At 37.8% G+C, this 19,350-nt stretch overlaps 1 protein-coding gene across 1 annotated transcript in view; it reads right to left on the reverse strand.

The window, feature by feature from the left end:
* Positions 1-14,258, reverse strand: part of LOC139727351 (AP-1 complex subunit gamma-1-like) — a 55,308-nt gene extending 41,050 nt beyond the window's left edge. The window contains exons 1-2 of the mRNA XM_071638314.1: positions 14,172-14,258; positions 6,097-6,199 (exon numbers count right to left, since the gene is read on the reverse strand). Of these exons, the coding sequence (XP_071494415.1) occupies positions 6,097-6,126 (30 nt within the window). The 5' untranslated portion in view covers positions 6,127-6,199; positions 14,172-14,258. The remainder of the gene's footprint in view (positions 1-6,096; positions 6,200-14,171) is intronic.
* Between the last annotated feature and the right edge of the window lie 5,092 nt (positions 14,259-19,350).

Raw genomic sequence — 19,350 nt, forward strand, 5'->3', positions numbered from 1 at the left:
TCAAATAAACTTTGAATTCCTCTTAAAATGGTATGCTCTGTACTATTTCGTAAGTGGTTTCTTGGTATCTCGCAAAAAGTTAAAAGCCCAATTCTCATCTCCACCAATACTGTACTATCCCTTTAACAGTACAAGTATGTATTTCCTAGATGTCTAGGAAGAGGCACAACTTGGCTGTAGAGACTTCGTACAGAACAGATTTTCTGACAACTGACCCAGAAACACACACAGAATGCAACCAAATACCTGTAATTGAATTTACCTGACACTGGATACACAACAAACACTTCAAATACCATACAGTACATATACGCAGTGCAACATGGAATGTTTGGGTGTGTACACTCACTCAGGGAAATGTAGATCTGCATACATGATATAAATCATAATTTCATGATTCTCAAAGCAAGCAGATCTTTGATAATGTTCTTACTGAAATAAAGCATATTTGTATACCTCTCAAGGTTAAATTCTATAAACTGTTCAGGGATTACATATGATGACTACATGTACATTTGTATTGACTTGCATCTGGATCATAATTAAAAGCAATGATAAATACTTCTCCTGTCAATAACAAAAGAATCTTATTCAAAATGGGCTAGGAATTGTCCCGCAGTTGACCCATTCAAGTTATTTGGTGCTGTTGCCTGGCAACCACATAGTAAAATCTCCTTAATACTCAGAAAGGATTAACCTTTTCACTTGCATGTACAGAGTAGTATGCTTGTCATCTTTATGTACAGTGTCTAAATGCTTGTCATCTTAATGCATGTACAGTGTAGATGCTTGTCATTTTAATGCATTGATGTGTCTCTTCCTGCAGTGCAGGAGGTATTCTTGGTTTTGATAAAAAAAAAGAAATTTCCACTCACATATTTCTTTTGCAAATATTGCTTACTGCAACTTATAGTTTGTGTATGAAATATAAGGGTGTTTTTCTCCAAAGTAAAATGTAACAGTTTTAATCAGCTTATTTTTGAATCTTCAGTAATTCAATTTGAGTGTGTTATAAAGGCTGGACACCATATACCCACATATGAGAGCAGAATACAGTGGCGTATACAATGTATCTGCAATAACCCTCCCACTGCTCCAGTACATACACACATCCACAAACATTAGAAATTCCCTAGTTCAATCTTATACTAGTGGCAATCATACATGTACACGGTAGGTCAAAGACTGGAATTCGCATTGCTCTCCAAGGAAAATTTAAAGGTTTTTAATTCATGAGCATTTTTCTCAAGATCAACTTAACTGTCCTCATCATCACCTGGGTGAGTGCATAGTGGTAGCAAGTATAGTGATTACATTGTAGTAAATAATCCCTATAAATCACTCCTCACTCCTAAACACTGATCAAAAGGGCTTTTCACACAGTATGTAAATTTTTGCTTAATCCCGGACCAACGGTGGGGCTAAGGGGGGGGGGGGGGGGGGGGGGGGGGGGGCCTTAGCCCCATCGTTGGTACGGAACTATCCTTAGCCCACTTTCTGTTTACACTCGTTTTTGCCAAAGTGGGCTAGCCCCACCGATAGTCCGGTACTATCTGGCCCTGCAAAATAGCAGGAATTGCGGTGCTAACCCCGCAATTGCAGTGCCAAGCAAGCGAGTGTAAACAGAACGAAAAAATAATCCTGGGATAAGCGAAGGAGACGAAGTCCGACCCCCACTGACCAATCAGAAACGAGGTAATCAAGTGCTGCCGGTGCATGCGTGTACGTGTACAGTGCACAGCGTAATCATGAATATTCATGTGGTTTGGAAAGTACCGGACTAAGAAATACGAGTGTTAAAAGGTCAATTTTCTCCTTAGCCCCGGACTAGAGGCTTAGTGCGGGACTAATTGGCGAGTGTAAAAAGCTGAAAAATTGGTACGGGACTAACGATAGTCTTGGGTCAGAGAAAGTATGGGGTTAAGAAACACAAGTGTAAAAAAGGCTATACTGTATGCATGAATACTATGATACTCATACACAAATATTATTTGTGCTAGGAATACAAATATAGTCCAGGGTGCTACATACATGTACAGTTGTAAGCACTTGCCTGATTACTTGGAGCAATTGAAAAGTCCGGCAAGTGTTTTTGGAACAATGAGAAAAAAATGCTTGCCCAAATTGGGAAAGCAAAAAGTTTTGAAGCCACCCTTTTTTCATTCCCCCCCCCCCTTCATATCCATGAAGTCAACCACACAGAAGCAAAAATGCACTTTATATTCATTTCAGCATTTTCCAACACTTAAATAGGTGAAGAAGTCCCAATGCAATGTAACACCAACACTCCATAAAACCAAGTTTATTATGTGTTTAAGCGTGTGGGCTACCATGTGCTGTTTATTCAAATTATTGTGTTTAATCAAGCTCCTGACTTACAAGTGAATTTCTGTATCATTTTTATCTTTGGACTTTCTTTACGGGCAAGTAAAATTCATGTTCGGCAAGTGTTTGGCAATAATTTGAAAATCTGCTTGCCCGACTGGGCAAGTGGTAAAAAAAGAGTAATGCAGCACCCTGTAGTCAATAGTTATAAGACATCCCAGTAGCGCCTGTTAATGATTTACTGTATATTAAATCAACTTGTTGGACCTTGCTCTTTGGAATAAATCATAAACGCTGCATACTACAATTGTAGCACTGCTAATCTGGCCTGCAATAACTTCATAAATAGTCAGCATGATTTACTGCAGAGAGCAACATCAATTTAGACATTTTTATCTAGGATAAGTCTCATCAAATCTGGCAAGATCCAGTCTATGATGCTTTAGGTCCTGCTAAACTAAGCTTACCATTCAATTACTCACCAACAACAAATAATTTCCTATCCTTCTACCTGTGATCAATCAGAACCAAGAAATCACAACTTACAACTGATTGCTACATGTATAAATAATGATTTAATGCTTTGTTTTCTGACGCAGGATTATGCACTTAGCCACATGAATGCGATTACTGCCATCATTAGTTTTACTGGCTCGCATCAAACTCATATTTCCTCATTTGTAATTTTTCCAGTATGCATTTTTACCCCTACGCAAAAACTATCGTAGACCAGATTTTCCTCTAAAAACAACAGACATGAATTATCACCACAGTTAGGGGGATTCCACAGTTCTAAATCAATGCTTACTGATTTATGCCTGAGGTTATTCATGCTTGCAATCACTCATGTCTACATTAGTATTCACTTCCAACACACTTTGAATAATAACAACACTGTGCATAGACATTAAATACTGTTCAATGGAATATTTCATACAATTCTTGTGTGTCTGTGTGTCCGTGTGTGTGGGTGTGTTGGGCCACTTTCAGTGAACTTCACTTGCTAACAGTTTTGCTGAAAACAATATTCTTTGCCCCAACTTTTGATATCTCTAAAAATCATTTATATGTCTTATTTTTCTGCCACTTTGGTAGAGCACATTCTTTTTCTATTTCCACACATTTAGATATTCCATGTTAATACCTAACTTGAGAGAGGCAATGCTTAATGGAGTTGCTTTAAAGAAATGACTCTATAAGGTGTCACTTACATGTATATACCAGCATAAGTATTAGGATATAATCCATCCTGGATGAGGAAATTCTATTAAGCTGTCTACCAGAAAGCATAATACACATTAAATGTCAGTGGAAAAAGTTGCAGATCCTAGTCATCTTTACCAAATGATTCTTTATGCAGGGCTCTCAACCAAATGCAATTACACAGAACCCCAGGGTCAAAAACTAGGCAAGAAATACTCCTCAAATTTATAAATAACACTGAAACATATTTGACATCTTACTAAGGCTGTAATTTCTGCCAGAAACGATAGATTCTCTTTTAACTTAGTTACTTTGCCATGTTCAATTGAAAAGGGGCACAAGAGACAGGCGCAATAGACTTTCAGACATAAGGACCTGTGTCATCATCACCTGTCAAGGCACAGACCTATGACACAGACTTGGTTCACACCGTCCTGGATACCTGAATTTAGAAGCTATTTTTCTTTTCTTTCTCTTTTTCTCTCTGTATCTCTTTTTCTTTTTCTTCTATGACCCAGCTGCACCTATTACACTTAAAGGTTGATTCCAGCAAATCTGGATGATATCTTTCAAGTAATCTACAATTCCAGTTCCTTTAATAATGAAAATGTGAATTTTCCGATTGCAGTTTAATATCATCCAGCTTTCATCAACGTCATAATTCTCGCCCCAAAAAGGAATATGTACATAAAGGGTTGCAGACTTGGTCCATCGATCTTGGGTCTACCTCAACTGCTATGAAGTCTCTGTAGCCGAATGGTTAAGACATTGGCATTCCATGCAAAAGACCCATGTTCAATTCCCAGCGGAAACCAATTTTTCAACTCGTGCACTTTTTCTAATAAAAGAGGAGCAGTACTAAAGAGCTGCTAAAGAGGAAAAATAATTTGAAAGCTATGCACTCTTTTCTCTTTTCTTTTGTCTCATATTATACAAATGATACACTTACAACACTGTATGTACATTATATACAAACCAGTGCAAGAACTTGGTATGTGAATTGTATCAATGTTAAAAAACGTCTGATAAAATTCGAAGTGGTTTTTTTTTTTTGTCATCTTTAAATTAATGAATCTTTGCTCAGTTTACTTGATTGTGCTCTGGTGATAAAAGCTAACCTCAATACTGAGGGGCCTCCTTCATACATGGAGATTTCTAAAACCCTATGTAAAGTACAATGTAAGTCCAAAGTGATATTTCAGGGCAATTTCATGACAAGAAAACTTACTCTATAAAGCTATTCCTACCCTTGTTTATCATGAGCATGTCATAGGTCCTATAAATAATAATTTAAATCTAATCTCCAAATGCATGGAATTTTCCCTCCCTTCTATGGTGTTCATTGTTCTTCCTTTCATGTGTAAATAATATCAAGTTTTGACTTTTCCTAAGCTTAATTTTCACTTTTTTTTCACTAGTATAGAATATCACACTAAATCTCTGAGTCATTTGTCTATTTTTTATCTCTTCTTTTTTTTTTTCTTTTTTTGCGAGACCCAGACATCCAAGGAAGGTTGATACTTTGAGGCTAAAAAAATAGGGCTGCACACATCGCTGCTAACAAGGATGGAATACAGTCTATACAATGTCACTGTGATCAAACGACTCAAAGTAATCCGGTGACTCAATGTTTGCATTACATACAGTAGAATGGATTGACTGAGTACCACAAGTCTCTAGGGTATCATTGACATTTGGCACAGTACATGGCATGTAGTGGAATGTGGACGTGTAGCAACAAGTAATGTATTGAAAATATTTCACCTTTTCAGCAAATGCATTAACTACATACTAATGTTCCAGAGAGATACATGACGCTAAATGATGTCACACATCTATTATATACATGTGTACACTTGTATGTGTATACATACAGTATGTGAACCAACATGACACTGCATATCTTGAACATTGGTACTCTTTAGTAATGGTGCAGCTCATTCTATCATTTGATTCGGCACGCCGTACCCCGTGGTACAATCGTAACCCAAGGTAGAGCGTTGTGTAGCGCCATCTTGTGTCCATGATAATACAGTTATGAAATGTTGTCATGGCGACTATTTTCTCATCATCAGCGGCGGCATAAATCGGCGTTAACAATCCCAATGCCAATTTTCTTTCCATGTCCAACTTGCGAAAGAAACTAACACTGTCTTGGATAATAAACAAACTTTAATTTCCAGTCTCATTCAATGTTAACACAATGAAAATCAGTACGTGTTTTGTACAATAACATGTACAATGATATCAAACATTGAACTGAAGATTACAACAGAGCATGTAAATGAAAAAAAAATCATCATTTGCATGCATTAATTGTTGCTAAATCACAAACAAGAAAACATTTTTGTGCATATTAATACTAAAAATTAGTTTTACACATTTTTTGGTAACCCAGGGTACAGGGCTGAGAAAAAAAAATCAACAAAATGGCAAGTTTCATTTGGTTCCCCAGGATACCAAATATGGCATCATTTATCATCACTGCATTCAGCATTGCATATTTCATTATCAGGTCACAAAAAGTTGACTCCTTCTACCACTAAACCAATTAAAGCTATCACTTACTTTCTCTTCAATTGCTTGAAGAACTGACATGGTGGTTTAATTCCCTTGCACAACTTGCTTGATTCAATATTCTTCAGTCTTCAGGCTGCTACTGTATACAGACCTGTAGTAAAGAAAACAAACAGAAAACAAAATGTATCATTTACTTGGAACTGAAAACAAAAATCAAAGAATAAAGGTAAGTAATGCCACCTAATTTTGTACTTTGTCGCTTCCTTTTTTTTTTGGGGGGGGGGGGGAGCAATCAACATCTAAACATATTACCTGCAATACTATTCCATCATGGTAATCATGGAATACTATTCCCTCACTGGTTGAATTACAACCATGAACACACTTATTGGGTTTCTCAAATTTGACACCTTTTTACATTATGTCAAGAGTGCTATTACAGACACATTCACTTGAATTCATCTTTAGACCAAAGATTTGAGTTAGTCTATCATCTTGTTCTGACAGTTCTGACTGGTCTCTTTGAGGCAGTCTTGTTTTAATGTAGATCTCACACACTGCAATTGTATGATATGAAAATCAAAGGCACACAGAAATTAAATCTTTTTAAAATCTACATAAAAAATAAACATATCTCACAATTTCACAAAGTGAATAATAGTGGTTGTCAGCAGCTCCACTGCACATAATGACTGCATGAATCTGAATCTATTTTAATCTATAATCTTAACTTTCTTGGAGAAAGGGAAGTTTTCCAAACTCTGTTATAAATACAACAATGACTTCACTACACATTCTTGATTTGAGAAATACTCCATCATCACAGTAAAATCACTTTATAATCAGCACACATGTCTTATTAAAGGTGACCCCAGAAGTCTCTGAGTTTGGCATCCTTGCTACCATCAGAAAACTCCTCCCAAGTATAATCTTCCTTTAAAAAGCACTGTTCTGCAACTATTGTACAACTGTAGCTCTCATATTTACATGTAATCTAAAATACATGTATCATCCTAGGCCTTCCTTCCCTGTATACGGTAATTTAGTGCCCCGCAGCATATATCAGTTGAATTTAATAAATCCCAATTCATGACACAAACTACAATGCCACCAACTCTATAAACTGCAAGAATCAACTATCTTTCAAATACACTTCAATCAAATAACTGAAATGTGAAAACGCAAACGTCATTATACCCCTCTTTCGCAAGCATTCTGAAAAACCATTAAATGTCATGAATGTTAGTACCGATACTTGACTACAGAAAATAGGTGTAATAAACCTCCATTGAAACTATCACTGCATGTGCCAAAATACATGTATGTCCTAAATGTCCTCGTTCAGCTTTCCTTAAGTAATTGTTCCACCAGACAGGGCCACAAGTCTTCACCACAGAAAGTCTTAATGCTGCCCCAGCATACAGTAGCATACAGCCCTATATAGTGTACTATGCCATAAAATATCTAATCAACTGAACACAAGCACAGAGATGCCAGAGGCGACTCTGCTATGAACCAGGACGTCACTTGTGAAAACAGCTTTCCAGACACATGGGCTTCGCAAAGATGCGTCCTAGCATTTCTTAAATTGCGAACAATACACATCACACATTTGCATGCCTGCATTCGAGAAGGTACAAAGTGCCAGCGAGATGTTCCACACTTGATGAAAGAACTAGTTTGTTCGTCTGTTTTTGTTTTCATGTTAATCAACTTACATGGGGTAACCTTTTCTTAAGAAATCAAGCTTGAATCGTTTTTCCTATTTAAAGACATTTTTTAATCACGTCTGGGCAATCATAATAGTTCAGAGGTATTATTTGTCTGAGTTTCATTTTATTCTGCATGTGTGTTTGCCATCTGAGTTAGCCCTCCAAAATAGGACTGAGACAGTGGAGCTTTACTCGACCTTGTCTTTACTTCTACCGTTGTGTGCATACACGTACATTTACAAACTATTGCAAGTTACAAGTGTATAGTGAGTTCAATCTTTTCTGAGAGGCTATGGAGTTTGTGACAAAGCTGTTATATGGAATGTTGTTTGCAGTTAGCGGTCAGTGAAAGACTTACTGCTGTGTCTGAACAATCTACAATGCTTAACCACTTTTCAGGAACATGATTACATGTACAAATGAGTTCTTCAGTAAGTCTGAGACCCTTCAGTGTTTCATTGCACTCTCATCGACCTTGTGTTTACCACAGAGACTTCACTAACTCTTTTGGTGTATTTTGTTATGGTATTTATTACAATATCTTAAATGGCATATTTTCCTTCTGTACCAAGTATAATACCCTAGACTGCATCTCTAAAATTGCAAAAATACATGGGAAATAACAACAAAATGATACTTTACTGAAATACAAACACATGTCAGATTTGATTAAGAATATATAATCCAAATACTTAATGACTAAAACAAACTGATTTTGTGAAATAGGACCCCTCTAAATGGCAAAAAAAAAAATAACAACAACACTTTATCAGGTAAAACATCAATGATGCTGTATGTCGATAAACATCCTTTTTTATGCTTTTAAGAGGGACACTGGTGTGTAGCAACTCACATGGAAAGCACCCTCTGTAATATTATCCACCCTCCACTCTTTTTTGTACATAAAACAATGTTGTTGTTTTTTATTGAAATCATATAATATCATTTTTTTTTCTTTTAGCTTGGGAGAGATTCCAACGATGCAGCACTATTTATCACCAGCACAGACATCTATTCTCATGTGATACAGTATCGTGCATAAATCATTTGTGTGAAATACAACTGTAGCAGTCAGTGTTATGCTAATCCATGTCTGATATAAGATATAATCTCAGCAAGAGAGACAAAACATTGCTCTAATAGTTAGTGGGAATACATTCTGGTCAACCAAGTAGTCTCTGGCACAAAGGATAATTCGAGAAAGGCACAATGGAAATGTACACATGAGACTAATGCCATCGTCAATGATAGGAACAAATGATAAGGAAATAGCCTAAGTTGCACAATTTTGGTTAATGGGTAAAACTTGGGAATAGTAGACCTGAAAAGCACATTAAGTGTATGAGTGAGAACATGTTGGCTTGAATTTGATCATGTACAACTTTGCTGAACTTGAGTTTTATTCACTGGTAATGAAAAAGGAAATTACGAAAGCATATGAATGTAAATTTTTACTGATTCAACTTAAAGTAAGCTCAGTTTTTGTCTTCAGGAGACATGCGAAAAGTAAACAACTTTGTAGAATTATCATCTTTTGCAGGATCATAAATCAAAATGAGTGTCTATGGAGACGTCGACTAAAATTCTGTACATTTTGAGATAAATACAAATGAACCATGTGGAACAGTGTATACTACGCCAAATAACACAATCTTATCACACTTTCCATTACTTTTTAGTCACACTGATGATACAGTTTTAGGCCTGATCCTTCTCACATTTTTGCTGCTAAAAGCTCTTTTGGCTATTTCTGTTCAACATTTTTAATATGCCTGGAAAATGTGAGCTACTCTTGTAGAAGAGCTAAGATGGGTCATGAAGTACTGGATAATCAGTTCAAAGTCTCCATAATTGGCTACTTCATCACACACAGAGAAGTGAATGAGAGTGCAATACATTGTCCATATGAATGGGCTGTATTTTATTCTGTGAAGTTATGGATAGTCAATACATCATAGTGGAGCATTTTATGGTGCTTATCGCTTTACCAAGGTAATACCATCAAGAACACACATCGACACGAGTTAATGTATAAAATGTTATTTTTACGTACAGATATTTTCACAAATGAGGTCACAGACATTTTCAAAAGATGTTGTTTTCGCAAATTGACATCAAGGTTATCATAAGTGCACTATTACCCTAGCCACATTACATGGCAACATTTCCATGTGCTGTTAATTATGCAGTTCAACAGTAATCCATGAAATTCGCTCTCGTAACCGCTTATACACTCTTGTAACAGCTTATACACTCTTGTAACAGCTTATACAGTACATTACATACAGTTAAAGGCAAGAACTTGCACACCAGGCAATTCCAGGAACTGCCTCGGAAGTATGCTAATTCAGTCGAGGGGTCGGGGCTCTGACCCTGATTATGACAATCAGCAATCATCATCTTTCAGTCACATGATGAGAATTATATCCAGAGACAGAATATACAGACATGACTTGTTACAGGTATCCTGCGTTTCGTCAGCATGCTATTGACATTTGATTACAAATCAAAAGTATGACACTGCTGGATGTGAGAGACCTCATCTGCTCAAATGCTGATTGGCCTACCATGACATTGTCTGCTTTCAGACTAGAAACATTTGTTTATAGGCATGTTAAACATGACTCTTTAAAAAATACTGTACTTTTAACTGCGCGTTTTTTTTTTTGTGTGTGTTTTTTTTTCATTTCTATGATCTGAATTACGTCGAGTCTAACGTTAGCAGTAGTGCGGTGTTCTACCACGGAGGTATGTCTCCCACCTCCCTGGTTCTACATACCGTCGTACACGTGGAGCACGCCGCTCACAGCGAGTCACGCACCATGCTACTGCAGCGCAGGTCTGCACGCCACGCCACGGCAGAAAGTGGCATGCGGCAGGCAGTTTCTTCTGCTGCCGCTTCTTTTACTGTCACAAATTCGCCTTTGTCACCAAAGAACATTATTTAGACGCAAATTGTACTGGAATATAAATGAACTTTCTTCGATAGCGATGAGTGGTGGTGTTGCATCGCAATATGCATCAGGCACTAGGGCTTCTTCAAGTAAGTGTTTGACATGACAGTGAGCTGAGTAAGGTTACATCGCTAAACAGTCATTCAGGTTTGAGCTTGTGTATGCATTATTTCATGGTTTTGTTGGAGGGAAAATGTGAGGGAAAAATGTGGCTTTTAAATCATTTGCTTGCCAGATTCGGGCAAGCATTTTTCCCTCTTATTCCAAAACGCTTCCCAACTATTATTTTCACTTGCCACGGGAAAGCGCTCACTGTACTTGCGGTACGTGTATCCGGTACTGGTTGCGTGCAAAAATGCGTGCAGTTTCCATAGCCAAGTGACGTACCATGACGCACCCTTCGGTCCAGAATAATGCGTGTTATTTTCCATAGTCAAGTGACGTACCATGACGCACACCTCGGTCAAAATTTGACTGACAATGATGGGATTTTGACGAACACCTGGGTCAAAAATTTGACGGACACACCTGGGAAAATGACGCACACCCGGGTCACAAATTTGACAGACCAAACACGGAAATGACGCACCCATGTCCGGGGGTAGTGGGATGAGTCATTACATTGACAAGTGCATTCGTAAATCATATCATTATAAAAACAAATGTCAGGTTTTTTCTTTTTGGTCTGTTTTTGTTTGTTTGTTTGGGTTTTTTTTATCAGGACTTGGCAAGTTTGTCACAACAAAGCAGTGTGCATGTAAGAATGAATATGAAGAGGAATGCATAGCCCGACCAGATGCCGTGCTCAGCACTCTGTGCCAGCACAGCGTCAGACAAACGAGGCCACCCCATCACAGTGAAAACCACAACACAACTACAAAACTACAACTGTAATTGAAATTTATACATCCCACCAAGAATTGTACATTATACTCACGCAAAGTCCATGGAACAAAAAATTGCACTTTCTAGCACAATCCCCGACCGTCAGAGTTCATCGTTGCAGAAATTGAAAATACATGTACCAGGTTTGAACGATGCAAGTTGTGCGCTTGTCTGGCTTCCAGACCCTCCGCTCATATTAATTAGCTATACAGGATATTTACGCCCTTAACGTAAAAAACTGGAGCAGGTTGAGGTGGATTTTGTCTGCCTCTGCCTTCGTCGCCATGGAGGGCGCAGTTTGTAATCAGGAGTCCAATTGGCAAAGGGTTTGGAAACCAGACTAGTTGTGTGCAAATGTGAGACCAAATCTGTGCGTGCGCCACATAGAGTTCTGTGGCATGCGCCACTTGAGTGTTGCAGCAAGGTCGACAGTAGTACTACTACTAGTCGACAGCGTGACCTCTGTTGAAAGTCCAATCGCATTCCTGATTATTCAAATATGGCCATGCGAAAAAGATTGATGTGTGTGTTCCACTTGAACATACTGCATAAAATCTTTGTTTTCGGTTAAGTTGTCAATTGTGTATGTCAATATCGATAACAAAAACGTGAAGTCTAATTAATGAAGATTGTGCTGTGACAAAAATGATGTCAAGAATCAAATTCAAACTCAAGTCAACGCAATCGACATGTTCACTTTTTGGCACCTTCCTGGTAGACTCAGCCCTGCCTCTCGTGTTTTAACAGCGACTGGGCTGTGTATAGTTAAGGAATGAAGTGCTCAATTCTAGGCTCTTGCATACTGCTGCTAGTGCTACTACTAGCTAGCTAACTACTAACTGCGACCAGCCCCAACACGCAGTGTTGGGGCTGCACATTGTAGCAGACATGATCATGACAGACGGAGTATAGCGCCTAAAAATCAATATGAAATCGCAAAAATTCTGTAATATGAAGACTTACAGGTGAAGTTGTAATGTTAAAGACTGACTGCGTTCAACTTTTGGTTCTGCCAATAGTCCCTTTCTGCTCGAATTAATGAGTTAAATGCGACTCGGTCGAGAGGAACGATATAGAGTAACTGCGTCAGTAAGCGGCCATGCAGCCGTTCGCGGCAGGTACAACATACACGGTAAGATACCGCTAAACACAGCATTGCACTGTTACATGCACACTACACATATACTAACACACTAGCAATCAACAAAAACCAACAGATAAAAAGGGCACAATCTCTGACAAAAGTGAAATTTTCTCACCTAAATGACAACATATCACATCCAAAATAATTTTCGGTACTTCTTAACATAACAATTAAGAAATGATGGTCCAAGAAACTTGATTTTTTGTCGTTTTCCCGATGCTCATGGATTTTGAAAACATATCCTCATATAAAATAAAACTTTCGCGAGCCGATGTGGGCCGCCATTTTTGTTCGGAAAGTGGCTGTTACCATCGAAAAAATTCAGAAAAACACGAGAAAGACATCAACAACACCGCCAGAATTGCGATCTTGTTTGCGGCCAATGCATGTGCGCCCGCTATTTTCACATGCTTTCGCAATGGGAATTGGCGCTTACGCAATGTTCGCGAGACATGTGAAGGCGATCAGCTAAAGATTGCGGAGCACGCGCATATTGCATAGGGATTGTACATCGTGCCGCAAGCAGAAATATGTCGCATATCGCCCTTATCGGCGAAAATTGTGCCGGGTTTTGCCCTGGTAAATCATGAAAACTGCGTTGGTCAATGGTAAATTTCTTTTATGAAAACAATCGCGTTAATGAATAATCTTGTCTATGATATATGAAATGGTTGAAAATAATTTGCCTCATTTGTTTACAAGTTGGTAAAACCCTTAACAATGCTTAAACTGCCGCAAACGGGATATTTTACTCTAGCACTCTATTGACTCAGGACGCTCCCACAGTATAACTGTGACTTACACGGAGCGTCCCGGGGTTAGCTAACTAACAGGTTACATATTATCTTGTCTGTGGTTGGCACTGGTTCACATCGGAGCTTGGGAGGTAGGTACACCGAGTCTCATACAATGATATGGTACACTACAGATAGGTTCCTAAATGTCAATGGTTGTCGGTCGCCACTATTCAAAAGGAAAACGGGTGGTATGGCTTCCACAGCATTAACAATGTGTTAGTCTATAACACAACAGTAGCCTACGGTAGTAAGAATTGTCCTGACCCTGTCGAGGGACTTGTTTTTATTCCGCTCAGCAGGTATTTAACGGTTTCATTTATAATCATGCCAAAGACAACAGGAAGGAAGTTACACGATGTCAGATTGGTTGTGAATAATATAACACACGGCCTTTCCCACCTCAGCCCCCTTTCAACACACATGCACACACAGACAGCACAGGCACCCTTCCCACACCTAGCACCTGCCATTGGCCCAGCGCAACACTACCGGGCGTTACTGATCACGGCCGCATACAAAAAGGAACCTAAAATTCCACTTCAGGATCCATGCACAGCAAAACAAAGAACTAAATCGCAGGAATACCAATGCACCTTTACAATTGACTTGTAATCATCCCAAGAGATCTTACCTGCCTTTAGAAAATGATTTTGCCGTCAATTTCTGCCAGGGTTTCGTTAATTTCCTAGCATTGAACCCCTTGATAGTCGCGTGTACAGTTCACCCATACAGTTTGGCAATATGGTGGACATGCGACCGCATCGCAAAAAGTGTTCCCTGTGTTCATCCGCTGACACTCATTAAAAGACAGATACTCTTATTTTTTCATATCTTTCAAATTATGTACATATCTGGTTGTATATTCACTCATTCAAACCTTTCAAATAAATGCATACTCCGAAATATTGATAATTTGGAACTATTCTATTACGCGTATGAACACGCAATGTCCTCTAGCGGATACATTCGTGGCATGAGTGACGTCACTTCTTCAGATGTCCGCCCTCTCGTACCCTCCCCCTTTTCACACGCGAAGAGATTTTGTCGAGATGGTCATGTTTTTTCGTTTTCATCATTGCAGTTATAAATAATTTCATTTTATTATTCTAGATATCATGCTGACTCCTACATGAGCTGATAGATGTTACAGACCTCAAAGTTCGTGTAGCCGTAATTGCTTTTGGCAAGCATGTATCGGGGAAAAAATAGACATAATTCATTTATATTTTAGCATTTAGGAGCTGGAGGAAAAGCGCCGGAGAGAGGCTGGGGGAGTTTCCCTCGTTTCGTATTCCCCAACATGAAACATGACCCAAATATACAAAAATGCTCGTTCTTTTCCATCCCCTCAAAATGAAATGAATACCTAGCAATACATGGTTACGCAGATGGAAATGTCTTTCAACAGATACTGTTCCGGAAATATTTCCAAATACGATTTATTTATTCAGTTTGTTTGTTTGTTTGTTGTTGTTTGTTTGCTTGTACGCTTGCTTGCTTTTTCCTCTTCCAGTATATCTTATCACATTTAACTCCCCGGTTAAGTTCTGAAAATGGACATGCTTCAAACAATAACGCATTTTGTAGAGGAAATGTTACTTCCTACAGTGTACAAGAATACTCACCGACTTACAGCAAATTTATTGAAAATCTTATACTGTCTTGTCATGATCATAAAAGTGGTGGCTCTTCATACGCGTTTAGTGTGCATTTTCCTTTGACTCTTGTGAGCTGCAAGAACGAGTCTATCATGTATCTTTTACATTGAAAGATTGTTAAATAAGTGTAAATTATCCGAAGTTTTATCTCTCATGAAAGATCTCCCTCGTCACAGCCAAAGGCTGGTTTTCGGAAGGGCCTATAATGATATAGCCCTGTCGCTGTGTGCATATACGCAAGTGTCGGAGGTTCGCACGGCGTCTGATCGGCTAGGAAGGAGGGCCTAAAAATGGGATATAAGCCGCTTACTTCACACTTTTCGTCCTTTGTTGAGCATCATTGGTCAACCATTATTCACAGAAATTAACAACGTAATAACTCTATTCGTTAAGAAGAAATAAAGAAAGGAACACGTTTACTTTTTGTTGTTGGATTTAACGATGACGCGCTATATAGGCCTATGGGTTATGAAGATAATTATGTCAGGACCCGACACTAACTTTTTTTCCCCCTCTGCTGGCGCATGCATGGTCCGCCAATCAGCCATTAAGCTCGTTAAAGGTCAACTTTGGTTGCAAAAAAAAAAAAAAAAAAAAAAGATGTAGTGGCCAGAAATAAATGTAAATGCATAATTTTGAATCTTAGTTGCCCGACTTGGGCACCAAAAGACAACCTTTCTGGATGAATTTGGTGGCCCGACATAAATTCTTAGTGGTCCCGGGCCACCGCTAATTATCGAGCCCTGATTATTGTGTTCCAATACGCTTCTCTTGAATTCCTTTGCGTTTGGCGTGTAATCCTACATTAGTCAGTTTTGATTTCTCTTCTTTTCCGAATTTCGTTTTCTCTCTCTTCTTCTTCTTCTTCTTCTTCTTCCTCTTCTTATTCTTCTTCTTTCTGTCGGGGGTCGTATCTTTTTCATGGAAGTGTGACATGGTATCTCATCTGGGCAAAAGTGTAGGCCCTATAATTACTTACGTATTTTAACTCTATTATCAGTTTTTCAGCCTTATTTATTACGCTATCTTGCATCTTGATGTTATAAGCACAATAAAATCGGTGTCGGTCGCAAGTCACAAGCGAGCGCGATAACTTTAGGGAGAATTGTTCTGACACTAAAGTGAGATGGTTGCTGCATCGTTGTTTAAATTAGTCACTGTTGTGCAGTCGCAGATATTTCTCGGTTGTCTTTCTATAGATTCAAATATTTTGTTTATACGTAATATAATAATCATCTTAAGACAATTGTCATTGTAGAAAGTTGCGTCAATTCCAAGTCATGATGGTACATTGCATTTATGCAATGTTTATTGCCGAACCATCACAGCTATTATGCTAAATGCACAATTCAGTTCAATCCATTAATGTATGTTTACGTTTTAGTAACGTATCCTTCGTCTTTGGCTTGGAAAAGCCAGCGCATTCTGAAATGCCCACAACATTCAACCAACGTATCAAGTGGATGTGGCTCATATAGGCTGGTACAGAATATTTTCATGCTTCCTTCACACAAACATTTAGCTGTGGACATAATCTAAAAAATGATCGTGTGTGTGAGTCGTTATTACCCGGATACTCCTCCTTCGTCAGACAGTCCGTTTGACGGAGGCTTCTCTCTGAGCTCCGAGCATATTTCTGACACGTGCTGCTAGAAACGTGATGGAATGCGAATCCGTTAAATGCCATAGCAGACATTCTCTCTCCAGAAAATATGACTAAATTGTGTAAACGGAATACCGAGTAACGTATCTAAGTAAACTTATCTAGAAACAGACTTAATTGTTGCTTATTAAAATCTGTCTTTCCCTCTTTCTCTCTCTTTCTTTCTCCCTCTTCGGTTAACTCTTCTTCTCACTGATCAACCTACTTAAACATTTACATGGATTTTTGTTTTAAAACTCACTATCATTATTACGGGTTTATGAAAGGTTATTCATTCTTATCGATCGCTATGGACAGGAACAAATGGATAATGTACATATAAATCTAAAGCCAACTTTTCAACATGGATTTGGGAAAATGAAACAAACATAATAGCTTTACCCATAAATTCAATACATTGTATTCTCTGTATTGTAATCGTCGATTCTAAAGATTATTGCAGACATTTATTTGAAAAGTAATTTCTTCATATCATGTATTAAAATAAAGTTGATTTTTTGATCAACTGACATTTCACAAAAATTGAATGATTAAAGAACGTTTTTGATGCAGTGGACTCCCGTTTTAATGAAGTTCTCAGAAGTGGCAGTTTTCTTTCGTTTTATCGAAATTTCGTTATAACCGAACAAATAAACAATAAAAAACATAGAGCAGATAATGTTGTCACCTGAATTTCGTTGTAACAGTGTTTGTGAAAACGTGAGTGCACTGTACTGCTTTCAAGCATTCCTGCCTAATACATATAAAGCAATGGGTCAGGAATATATATATTGATTTGAATTTGAATTGAATACACTGTATATATATATATATATATATATATATATATATATATATATATATATATATATATGTACATGTGTTTCAGTCCTAGACTCTCTCATGTACATTCCAAACACATCACACAAGATGACAGACAGTTTGGTGCCACAAAAAGTATATTTCTGAGACAAGAAATATATATAACATACAAAACTTCTCTCATGAATGCTAATCATTTGTCTCTTCCAGAGACGATTGAATGTAGAATCTAATCAATTGAGACTATACATTTCTAAAAAAAAAAAAAAAGAAGAAGAAGAAAATACTCAAACAATTACAAGAACAGGTTGTATAATCAATGCCCAAAAGAAATACCAAAATTTATAAATTCTTACAATTGGCACAGTAATTCATAGGAATGGCTGTCTCTGGACATGTCATTTATACAAAGCAACTCTTCAATCAATTTTCTCAAGTTTGTGCTCTGATGAATAACATACATATACATACATCACTGTTGAGACTATGTAGTTTGAACACCTAGGGACGCAAATGCTTGATTTGGGTATGTTGCAATTTCACTATAATGCAAATGTGCAACATCACAAAGCACACTTTCATTACTGTTTGATGCAAAAAAAAAAAAAAAATGTTTGATTTGTCATAAATGTTGTTCTATATTACATCATTGTGTCATGCCCCTTGAAAAGTTAAGACATGACTTTAATTTGTATGCATACAGTCCTTATCATAGCATGAATTAAATCAGCAGCTGACTATCAGAATGGCATTAATACTGCATTAAAGGTACAGTGTACAACATTAACATCCTTTTACTTCTCACCTGACTGCATTCAACCATTGAAAATTAATGTGTAAACCAACATACATGTACATGTAACTGCCATAATTCCTGGGGAAACATAGTGTATACTGAACACATGGTATAATAATACTATGGAATGAAACAGAAACTCAACCAATATATTCATTGCAAAGGATGACATACTCCATTCACCGTTAATGCCATAAAAATCAAATAGTAAACTATTTTGCTCAATACAGAGACCAATAAATTTGGCACTACTGCATGGCAGGAAAGAAAAATGGCAACAAGAAAATATCTTCAGGGTCTAATTGCTTACTCCTTCGTTTTTGTATGTTTGGTTGGAGATCTCTTTTAATGACGTCTCAGTGATAGAAAGTTTGTCTCGCACACTTCAAATCGAGAAAATGCATGAGGGTAGCTGCCTCTTCTGCACAACCTCCGAATTTCCAAGCAATTTTCAGAGTAAAGTGTTTAGCATTCGTACAGCAATTGATGAATATCGGGGCAAGACTGAGCATCTAGTGTTACAGTATATGATTGCTTGCCTAGCAACAACACAAAACACATGATTTTCTCTCAATCTGCTGTAACTGCATCTTATCACTTTCAAAAGAAAAGGAGTTAATCCGGGTAGAGTACTTTATCTACTGTAAGTCTACTACAGATGCTTAAATTAGCCCTAAAATCTAGAGAATGAGACGGACACATGCTGTTTGCTTTGAGTGCTGATTGACACAGAAAACCCCATACCATTGTGCACACTGTCCAAAGTCCCTGGCAGAGACAGAGTTAAGGTCCTACCTCACACAAATTGTCTCAAGAGACTTCCCCCCACACAATTCAAGTTTTCAAAACTGTCTATACCCTCCTCTTCTGACTGTTTTGAGAAAAATTTGAT

This window comes from Diadema antillarum, unplaced genomic scaffold (assembly GCF_040938485.1).
Source record: "Diadema antillarum isolate AM-2024a unplaced genomic scaffold, OU_Dant_1.0 scf00000017, whole genome shotgun sequence".
Taxonomy (NCBI): Eukaryota; Metazoa; Echinodermata; class Echinoidea; order Diadematoida; family Diadematidae; genus Diadema; species Diadema antillarum.